Source organism: Hippichthys cyanospilos, chromosome 6 (assembly GCF_059441005.1).
Source record: "Hippichthys cyanospilos isolate Australia breed blue-spotted pipefish chromosome 6, RoL_Hcya_1.0, whole genome shotgun sequence".
NCBI lineage: Eukaryota > Metazoa > Chordata > Actinopteri > Syngnathiformes > Syngnathidae > Hippichthys > Hippichthys cyanospilos.
In genome coordinates, this window is record NC_142374.1 from 12,231,858 (window position 1) to 12,243,394 (window position 11,537).

General features: G+C 41.9%; 1 protein-coding gene across 2 annotated transcripts; it reads right to left on the reverse strand.

Moving 5' to 3' along the window:
• Positions 1–2,935: 2,935 nt before the first annotated feature.
• Positions 2,936–11,053, reverse strand: LOC148422219 (tripartite motif-containing protein 14). 2 transcript variants are annotated; one of them, XM_088417882.1, is made up of 8 exons: positions 10,765–11,053; positions 8,665–9,061; positions 8,157–8,574; positions 7,868–7,963; positions 7,378–7,626; positions 7,263–7,285; positions 6,514–6,659; positions 2,936–3,958 (listed from the first exon to the last, which is right to left on the reverse strand). In XM_088417882.1, exons 1-8 carry the CDS (start codon positions 11,018–11,020, stop codon positions 3,414–3,416), a joined length of 2,130 nt encoding a protein of 709 aa, XP_088274008.1. In that variant the 5' UTR covers positions 11,021–11,053; the 3' UTR covers positions 2,936–3,413. The 2 variants fall into 2 exon arrangements, with proteins under 2 accessions (XP_088274008.1, XP_088274007.1); XM_088417881.1 differs by having other exon boundaries at positions 8,157–9,061.
• Between the last annotated feature and the right edge of the window lie 484 nt (positions 11,054–11,537).

Sequence of the window (11,537 nt, forward strand, 5' to 3'; positions counted from 1 at the left end):
CGTTTAATTCCCTTACACTTATTCCTGAGGCATCATTTGCCAAAGTTTGCTTGTTTTCATATTGCTAAGTGTGTGTGTGTCGCTTTCAATGTCTAATGATTGCAATGTGAAATTTGAGTTAAAATTTTGGTGTCAATCAAAACTTGAAAGGCACCAGTGACACTTTTGAAGATAAGCAGCTATTTTTTAAAAAAATGGATGGGTTAAAATGTCTTTCATAATTCAAATGCTGAGTAAAAATGAAGTCAAAAAGATAGTGGGAGAAAATCTAAACTCCACACAGGCACTGAGGTAGACTTGCCAAGCATTAGAGTATCATCATGGCCTCTTTTCAAAGTAGTTATGTTGCATTTAATAGAAAGCAGTAATAGTGTAAAGCTTTCTTGTCTTAAGAACACACATGTGGTAGGACATTTAAGGTCTTGCAGTCAGGCATATGCTGACATGTGCCTTGAGGCCAGAGCAGCTATCAGAGGCAGCAGGCGGGTAAAATGGGGGAGTATACATCACATCTCATCTTTGCCAAGCGTGAAAGAATCCGTTCGATGAACATGCCCTTGACGAAGTTGCAGACTCCGAGTCGCCTCTTGACTATCAGCCACCCCACCCCCCCACAGACACACACTCAGATGCTCAGCGAAGATCAAGTCTGTCATTTTAGGAAGTGTCGAGTACAGCAGATTTCAGACGGCATGTCTGAAGATGACCGAAAACCGCTCTGAAAAATTTTGCATAACTTTGCAGACAGAAGCAGAGAGCACTTATAGTAAGAATAAGCGTCTTTTATGGAGCTATCCATGCTTATAGATGCTGCAAGGAGGATGTGTGTTTGTGTGTCAGTGAAATTTCCCCACTACGATAAAAAAAACCCATGTGTGTTAAAACAGAGTGTCACATGTGTTGACAGGTCAATGCGCTTATGCAGGGGTGTTGAAATAAATGCTGATGTCAATCACAGGCTTATAATTGCACGTTTTTATTTGGCTCACTGCAGGTTCTATTCATAAAATTGAACTCAACCTATATCGGAATAAATTAAATTGGGTGTACTGTTCTATACTTAACACTTTTATTCATTTTAAAAAGTAACAATTGAATGTTACATTAAGTGGCACAGTTGCTTTAAAAATAATTGATTGAATTAAAGAAAAAACATATCACAGTTTAGGTACCACTACTTACTTACTCAACGACCTTACATATGCATTAAAAAAAAGATATTTATATGTACATTAAATGCTTGAAGACAATTTACTAAATGTCCAAGACTCAAGAACTGTCACACTAAATTGTGGCATTTAAGGGTTGTTCTTCCCCATTTCAGTTTTGGGTTGTGTGGCTAAAACGGGGTTCAGTGAAACAGAACTCCAGCACCTTCATTCATTTCACAAGTTATCCGGTGTAACAATGACATGCATGCCTCCACCCCAAAAAGACACCTTTCCCCTGATATTCAGCTGGCATCACTACTTTGACCCTTGTGCGGTAATTTAGTCAATCCTTTGATCTTTACATTAAAGGCATTTTACTTAAAGGGAAAGCATTGAAAAAAGACTCTAAGGAGCTGAAATTTCACCAAGATGATGACAACATGTCAAAGTTTTAAATGGCTCTGCTATTTAGTTATCACACTATCAGGAGTGTGCCATCCCTTGGCTAAAATACTGCGAAAATGATGTGGAAGAAAATGACAAAAAATGGTCGACGCGACCAGTTTCAAGCGCCTCACACTCTGCTGTGAGTGCACACATGTCACATAGAGAATGGTAAAGTATGTACTCACTATTTTTATTTTCTTTAATTCCAACATGATAGCAAGCAACTGGACAGGGGGGTTGCTGTGGCTGCTTTAAAGTCAATTATGATCTTTTTGTATTTGGCATCGATAAGAGAAGTGGCTTTATATTTATCTGGCAACCATAACTTTACCTAGTAGTTTATTGGATTGATTTGAGTATGCTTAACACACACCGACTCCTGTTCATATCATCTGTAGCCTATGTGACTCTTAGTGGAAAAAGTTTGGACATCCTTGTGTCACTGTATTATTCAGTTACACAGTGGCATCCGATATTTGAGCATTGCCACTAAAATTTGGCATAGCACAAACATCAAGTTTGGAGTAACCGCAGCTTCATTGCAGGAAACACGTTTTGCCCAGAGGCCAAGCCAAAGGGGGTGAGAAATGGGCAAAAAACAAACAAAAAAGACCTGTTGCGAACCTCGTCTCACATTGCCGGCAGCTGTGACAAGCGAAGCCTGCCAGGTGACTCACACGTAAGGCTCCCCGCTCACCTGAGCTCACCAACTGTTGCCATGACAACCCAAGATGAAGCCACAAGGCATGACGACCCCGTGTGTCGAGACTGTGCACGCCCCCTGGTCCATGGCATTTGCTCTCAGCATTCCCTCTCGACAACGAAGAGACCAGACCGTAGATCGTGATGACAAAGATGCAATAAAATAAACCTGGGGGTTCCCATTGAAAACTAGATCTTAACAGCAGCTCTAGTAGAGAAGAAAACCCAGTGGAAATAGACATATGTGCAAGTTTTCTTTTTTTTTTTTTACATTTAATTTTAAACATTCATTTCCTAAAAAGGGAAATTAATGAAACACATTACAGGACTAAATGAATGACACAAATCTTTGCCTGCCTCTCCCTGACCCTGTTCTATTCTGATTTAGAGTAAATGGTGGAAACCGTTTAAAAAATGGTTTGACTCTAGTTAGATGGGTTTGCATTTGTATGCATATATACCCACCGTTTCTGTAGCTTTTCCATACTGGAGAGGTTCTTTTATGAGTCAGTGCTGAATAAAGACACGAGCTTCTACTCAGTCATATACAGCGGGGTGTGTTTATCATCAGCCAATCTCCCATGGTGAGGATGGGAGTTGTAACTTGTGAATAACCCTTCAAGAATAAACGAAGGTGAAGGTTGAACATTGTCTTTATTCTGTAGGAAGAAATAATTTTCACATAATGACATTATTTCATTATTACAACATCTCTGCCCCACAAAACATGTTTAGGATGATACTAAATGTAAAGAAGCTAAATTGTGCCATTACCACAATGTAGTGGACACCTGCTCGTCCAGTAAGATAGGGACTTGGTTAGCCAGTGTATATTGAAATGTTTATGTATAACTTACGGCTATTGAAATGCATTCAATATTAAACCTAAAAAAAAATATCAAAGACAAACTTTCCATGTAAAACTTTCACAAAAAAGACCCCCCCTCCCTCTCTGGAATGTGGGAATTATTAGCAAATAATTCTAATTAAGACAATTGATAAAATTGGTAAAAATCACAGTTTTTTTAAAACTCTTAAAAAAAAAAAAACTCTTTAGATTTTTAGGGCTCTATAGATTCTTCATAGCGTAAAAATGATTTTTACAGATGTGAATTAGGGCTCAAATAGGTCGCAGATAGCCAGATAGGTTTTGGACACAGAAAAGGCTGGGTACAAAGGCTCAGTGAACTTGTGCTTGTACAAATGCATTGAAACAAGACTGCCCCCTGGTGTCACATTAAAGAATGTCAACATCCCCCCTTCATAGTCGAGCAACACGCCTAACCGCTGCAGCCTGTCTGCGGTCACGGGCGTCGAAGTCTTGTCGTGCATCGCCACCAGCTTCCTCTTGTCACACGCCAGGCACCACGAGAACGCGTTGAAGCCCAGACAGGAGCTGTCTCTTTGACCTTTTCTCTCCATGCGTGCCTCACACACTCCCACCATCCAGCAGCCTTTGTCCACTGACACGTCCACCTCCCAGTACTTGCGACCGCCTTGAAAACGACTCTTGGCCAGCACCTGCGGAAAGGAACTGAAGCGAGCATCTTGCTCGGCGAAGGCCTGCTGGGCCTCTGTGTACATCACCCTCCTGTTGTTATCGGACAGTAGCAGCTTGGGGTGGGCTGTATTGGCATCGAGTGTAAGGACTGAGCCATCTGTGCAGGAAAGAGAAAAAAATCCTTGAGCGGGAGGGGCTAACAGCTGGAGGACTTTAGTTGCATAGCCTGACTGGAATTAGGGTTAGGACTGTTTACTAAACTTACCATACTGAAAACCCCGACTCGCATATAAAGACAATATGCGAGACTGTTTTTGTTTTCCTTCTTGAGCTAAGGACATCAAATGCCCCAGAAATCGTATTTCTTATTAGATTATCCTTATATGTGAGGTGCGTTGAGTGGTTGACAATTGAGGAAGCTGGGATTGCCCCAGAAATCTTATTTCTTATTAGATTATCCTTATATGTGAGGTGCGTTGAGTGGTTGACAATTAAGGAAGCTGGGATTTTTTTTCCTTAATTAAAATTGTCAGTAACATTTTCAGCTTCTCAACAGCAAACACTCTCGCACTTAGAGAGGAAGACATGTAAGAATGTTCTTCGTCGATTGCTGCTCAGCATTCAACACAGTCATCTCTGACAAACTGACAGATCAACTCCTCACACTTGGCCTGGCACCCCGCCTCTGCAACTGGGTGCTGAACTTTCTCACAGGCAGACCCCAATTAGTCAGAGACCACAACCGCACATCCGGCATCAGAACTGTAAGCACAGGGACACCCCAGGTTTGAGTGTTGAGCCCCCTGCCTTACACACTCTTCACCTATGACTGTGTCGCCTCTCAAAACAACACCAGCAAAATTAAGTATGCAGATGACACTACAGTCATCGGGTTGATCACTGGTGGGGTCGAGACAGCATATAGGAAAGAGATGGCAGACCATGTGGCCTGGTGTCGCAGCAACAACCTACACCTCAACACAGACAACGTCAAAGAACTGATCATCGACCCAAGGCGGCAGATGGAGCCGCATAAACCACCGGTAGTCCATCAATGGGACAGAGGTGGAGAGGATGAAAACCTTGAAATTCCTCGGCACCTACATCAGCTAGGATCTCAACTGGTCCCCACAACGACCGATCATCAAGAAGTCCCAACAGAGACTTTGTGAGGAGACTGAAGAAATTTGGCATGCCAGCAAAGATTCTCAACAACTTCTACAGAGGTACAATCCAAAGTGTCCTCTCTTCTTCAATCACAGTCTGGTACGGCAACTGTACAGCACAAGACAGGAAAGGCTCTCCAGCGTGTGATCAAGACCTCACGGCGCATCTGTGGAGCAGCCTTCCCCTCGCTGCAGGACATTTACCACACCAGGGTACTGCGGAGGACACTTTACCGCATGCACACATGCACCTTACAACCCTGTACAGTGCAGGAAAGCTGCTGAATACAGAATATTTTGTACTATCATCCTCATATGTGCAGTTTCTTCCGCGCCATCTACTCCATAAAATGCTCAGAATGTAAGTCTATTCATTTATGAGTGGTTCCTTATTACTGCCCTTATTACTCTATTCCTGTTTTTTTTTTAAATTGCCTCCTTTATTATTTGCTCGATTATGGAATGTAGGCTGCTTGGGGAAGTGAAAAGAATAAGAATTTCATTGTGTAATATTACTATGCGTATGACAATAAAACTTTTGAATCCCTGTAGTCCTCAATGAGACCGCATTCAAATAAAAACTACCGAATTTTTCAGACTATATAAACCACACCTTTTTTTTTCAGAATATGAGACACTGGGGTCACTGGATCTTATAGTCCAGTGTTTGCTGGTTACCAAGAGACAATCCACCGGTCAAGCAAATGTGTCTAACTGCTCAATGTGTCAACTATGAAACAGAACTGAATAAAGGTGTTCAAAAAGAGTTTCAAAAATATAGTATTAAAAATACGGAAATTATCGACAGTATATGTTGAATTAGATCTTCTATAAATGTCTGTAGACTTAAACCTGTAAACTTCATAAACATTATATAAGATTGTATACGTATATGTATGATTAGATATATGAATTATGCGCAATGTGTTTATATGTTAACTAAAATAATCATTGAATGAAACAAAGAGGGACGGAAGAAAATGCTATAGAAGTACTGATATTGCGATTGAACTGCTTTTCCACTCTGCAGTATTCTGTCAGGGTTATGTTGAAAATTTCCATCTATCCATCCATTTTCGATAAATATCTTGGTGCTACTCATGCAGACATGTTCAGTTAGTTGAAGATAGGATGTTTCTGAAAGTAGGCAATTAAAAAAAGTTTTAAAAGTAAAAAATAAAATAAAACTTCCATATACCGATTTTCTGCATAAATATCTGATGCTACGAACTGCGTCTTAGTAGTCTGGTAGTCTGGTGTGGCTTGCCAATGACCTTTTTTTTTTTTTTTTTAATTTCTGCTGCTGCGGCTTATATACCGGTGCCTCTTACGGTCCCGAAAATACAGTAAATGTTTTAGCTTTTACTCAGGGGAAATCATTTAAAGTTGCATACTCAATTTGTAAAAATATGCAGTTTTTTTTAATAGAGGCTTGTGGGCGATTAAAATGGCTTACTCAAACCCTTTTCATAATAAATAAATCTGCAGGATTTAAAAAATAATTCTTGATCATACAGGAAAATAATGGAAGGCGACCAAGTCTCACAGAACACAACGTAGAGCTCCCGGTCCTCGCTCAGCTCCGAGATTACCACCATGTCCAGACGTTTCTCGGTCCACCGCTTCAGACATTTGAGCCAAGCTTCATTTGCTTCTTCTGGAGCCTCCAACTCATGTACGGTTTCGATGTTGCTGAGCAAAGACAACATAACAGACGATATTCTGAACAATACTTAACTGGGCTAACAAATGTAATGACTTTGAACATCTTAAGTGATTTGTTAAATATGAACGGCCTAGAATAACAATGGTAAGTAGCAGACATTTTGCCAATATTCATCCTATTGCAATAGGGAGGCAGCTCACAAACACTGTGCCATTATTTGAACTGAACATCAGCAGCAGAAGCAGCAGCAGAAGCAGCTGCAGCGATATTGCCAAGGCTAACATTTGAGTTGAGTTTCATTTATTTCATTGCTTAAATAAATGAATCAATATTTATAAAAAATAATACAAATAAAATTCAAAAAACTTGCAAATAAATGTGTTCTTAACGTTATGACCCCCTGCTTATAGTCCAGTGCGGCTTTTGTCCTCAATTTTTCTGCTGCGGCTTATTTAGTGATGCGGCTTATGGCTGGTTTATGGTGCGTATGTATCCCAGCTGTCTAAACCTAACCCAATTGCAGGGCACACAATGAAAGAACAACCATTCACGCACCCAATCACAACTAAAGACAACTTAATTGAATGCCTGTATTTGCCTTCATAATAAGGTAGAGGTGATTGACTTACAGTTGGGGGACTTTCCTATATTCCTGCGATGAAAGGAATAGAACATTGTATTATATTTGGGTCTCAGTTATACAAGTGCAGTACTGTATATCATTTTCCAACCATATGTGCTCACCATAATGAAGGCTTGGTCCCTGATGAGATTTTCTCCCTTAGCATCAACCAACATCTCCAAACTGTAAAGGCCTTCCTGAATGGACCGCAAGGAGTTGTTAAGGTGGCTTAACTTGTCCTGCAGACTCCCTACCACTCTGTACTCCTCCTGCTCCAAAGAATTGAGCGCCAGTTGCTCCTCCAGCTGCAAGGCCTCCCTGATGGTCGTGTACTGCTGACGCACGCCAGCTCGTGCTTCGTTTAAAATCCCCTGAAAGAAATGGGCTCTAACGAATTGTTTGATGCTCTGAGACATTAATGTGGAGATTAAGAATTTGAAAATTGCACTGAATTATGGAACTGTATATAGAAAGAAGGATGAATGGTACCAGCCAGGCAAGAATGCTCAAATGAAACCCAAAGGCAGGTTGATAGGTGAAGTGGCTTAGATGGAAAAGGATAATGCTCTATTGTGCTGCGGCAAAGAAAAACATGCACGTGAGAGGTCTTACTCTGAATGCTTCTTCTTTCTGAGTAAAATCATTCACTTGGTTTTTAACTTGCTGTTCCACCCTTTGGAGCTGCTTGACCTCCCCTTTCAGATTACCCTGTATCAACACAAACACGTTCATGCAGAAATTGGGCCACATTTCTTCCTTCTCTTCCTACACTTACAACTAAGGCTGAACCAGTTGCCTAAAAACCGAGCAAACAAATCACATCTTTTGCAATTTAACAATTGTGTTCAACTACACCGTAAGGGCAATTTGAATTATTTGTTAACCTCTAGTACAGGCTTACCCTGAGCTCTTGCTCTGCCTCCCTGATGCTGATGCAGACGTGGCCGCGGTGGGAACCGATGACGGTGCACACCGTGCACAAGCACACGGCGCACTGCCGGCAGTAGATGCGGTTGATCTCCTGGTGCTCCTGGCACCTCCACACAGAAACGTCCTCTGTGGGTGGAACCAGTGTGTGACCTTGGAACACAGGCGACTCCTTGTGGGGACGCAGATGCTCGGCACACATGGAGGCACCGCACACCAGACACGTCTTCACCGCCGACTCTTTTAACATTGTTTGAGGACAATAATGGCATGGCACTGGAGCGTTTTTTTTCTTCTCAGGCTCGTCAAATAGCTCGTCAAACCAGAAGGGGGCATGGGTCATGGGTCCTGATGCGACAGCGGCATGCTTAGGGTGCATTACCGGTGACTTGCTGACATTTTGCACAGGAGACAGGGAAAGAATTGAAGTGGTGGACGCAGCAAATGATTGACAAGGGACATCGGGGTCACTAGACACTTGCCTGCCTTGCTGGGATGCCGCGAGAAGAGGGACACCAAATGAAACTGATTCAGTGGAGCTGTCTGAGTTATCTGCTTCAACCATTTCAGATGGACTAAGTTGCTGTAAGCATACTTGTGACGCTCCATCATCCTCTGAGGAGGAGGGCGTGTAGTCGACACACTCGGAAGTCAGCCCGTTCCCACTTGCCTCACCGCCAGGGAGGTCCTCTGCTGAGTTGGACAGGGAATTTAAGAGAGTCTTTTTGACAGATGATCGTTCACTTATAGATGGCCGCTTTGTATCTAGCTGCTCTGGGGCTGGGGTGCTGGCCTTTCTCTTTCCGAGGAGTTGGCTGACCATTGAGCGTTTTTTCAGTGGTGAGACAAACGGGGTATTGGGATCTCTAGGGGACGTGCCTGGAAATAACAGAAAGTCAACAAGAGATAAGAGTCAAACTTTCACCAAATTTCAAACCGTAAAACTGGGCATTTGAAATTTCATTTGAAATAGAGTGTTCCCTCATTGTTCTATGATAATGGCGGTCGGAAAACTCCCACGAAAAGTGAATTCCTCTAAGTAGGACCTTTCCTTCCCATGCCCAGTGACCTCTTAATTTTGAATTAATAAGGGTTTAATAAATAAGGATTTATTTAATAATCTTATTAATTATTCATTTATAATTAAGATTATAACAATAACGTTGAATGTGTCTTTTTGGGTACAAACTCTTAACTCACAACACACAGTGCAACTCAAAGCACCCCACCACCACCACCATCCATTACCCACAATCCAAGTTCTTAAAGGGCCAGGCTTAGCCTGTGCTGTCATTTTTTTCCTCGCAGCTGTAACATGATGGTAAAGCGACAGTCTTTCAAAAAAAAAAAAAAAAAGTACTGAAGCCTCAAATAGTGAAGCGCGAGGTGGCGAACATGACTTTCTATTTTGTTAGGTGTGAATGTCAGTTCAAGTTAGGTGGCATGGATGGGCAGATATATATATTTTTTAATATTTATTTTTACACATCCATTCATTTTCTGTAGCCACTTATCCTCACTAGGGTCGCTGGTTTGCTGGTGCGTATCAGTAGGCAGGGGAAATCATGAACTGGATGCCAGCCACAAACAACAACACACCAAGGAATATTTAAGAGTGTCCAATACACCTGCCATTCACAGTTTTGGTACGTGGAAGGAAGCCGGAGTGTCAGGAGAGAATCCACGCAGATCCGTGGAGAACATGCTAACTTTACACAAGGAAGGCCGGAGTGAGCTGGAATTGAACTCGGGAATCTGTACTGTGAGGCAGATGTGATTATATTTGAAAACCACATTCAGCTTACAATTCTACTCTTGAGCAATTATCAGCCAAAGTTTGGTTAGTAATTGGTTGGCAGCTGTGGTATTTTTTTTTTTTTTTAAATTAGGTCAATTTCCCACAGTTGGAAATCTGCTTAAACACTGTGTATCAATTAAAACATTATTCCAATTGCCATATGTTGTGGACAAAAAAGTGGATTGACAATTTATTAAGGACACTTTTTGATGCTTCAAATACAGTTTTTTTTCTGCCCATTCATTCAATTCACAGCTTTTCAATTAGCGTAATAGACACACACACAAACACAAGCGCGCGGTTATTAGATGAGACTGCATAAAGGATCGGAACAAAATTGTACGTGTTCAGTCCGAACCCGTTACGGTTACACAGTGAAACTTTTGTTTGAAAACAAAATAGCGCGTGGATTAAACTGCTTTAATGTTGTCTTTGAAGTTCTTTACTCATAAAAACAGATTTATGCTGCTTTAATGTTGCCCCTGAAATGCTTTGCTATAATAAAAACATCCAGATTATGCATTCCTCAGCACTAGTTCGTAGTACTCCACATTAAAAACGAGTTGAGAGTTTGATCAAAGTAAATAAGCAAATCAATAGATGCAGACAAATTAGTTTGGTAAGCTTTTATATCCAAGTATGCTTCGCAAGTCACATGAAAATAAATGCTCTTTGAAGAGGCCCATGAAATTCTTTCAATTCAAAAATGTACGAATTTAAAATGATTCGTCTGATTATTTGAAGCGCAACCGTTCGAGGTTAGTTTTATTTCTTCAAAGGTCACCTGGTCTTCCGGGGGTCGAAAGCTGCCGACTGACGTTGTTGGGCGGCCATAACTTGATGGAGTCAATTGGGATCGTTTTGTAGCTTGTGCTACACTTCCACTCCGGACATCGGAACGGCCCGTCCGGTTCAACACTCCACAGGTCCCCGAGGCATTGTTGGCAGAAGCAGTGATTACATTTGAGTGTAACGCAGTCCTGCTTTTGCTCGGCGCACAGACTACACTTGCTTCTTGGAGTGCTCAGCATACCCCCCATGTTGTTAACCGTTGCCTAGTTTGATGTTGTTGTTGGAATAGTACTTCCGGGATGACGTATGGATGAGGCGGGGCCATTAACATTTGAATCCGGTTTCCTGCTACTCTTAAAGGCATAGCTCCCTATATGTGACAGGCTCTGACAAAAGGGTCTTCGTGAATCAAAAAATAAAAATTTATTTATTTATTTATTTATTAGTATACAGAAAAGAAGGAGCTGGCTAGCTTGTACTCGGAGGCACAAGAGGCAGGAGACAGGAAGACAGAATCGAGTCTTGGCTGACTGTCCATTTGAGGACAGGTGGAAGCGTAGTCATGCAGGTGGGACAGGTCTCCTTTCCGGAGCAGCTGGCGTTTGGTGGGTCGGTGGGTCGGTGACAGGCACGGACTGGAAACGTAAGATGGCAGATGCGCGGCTAGTTGAAGATAGGCAGGATTGAGGCACAGGCAGCCAGAGCAAGACTGGTGGATAGTCAGGTACAGGCACAGTTGAAACACAGGCAGGTGAGGCAGGAGTA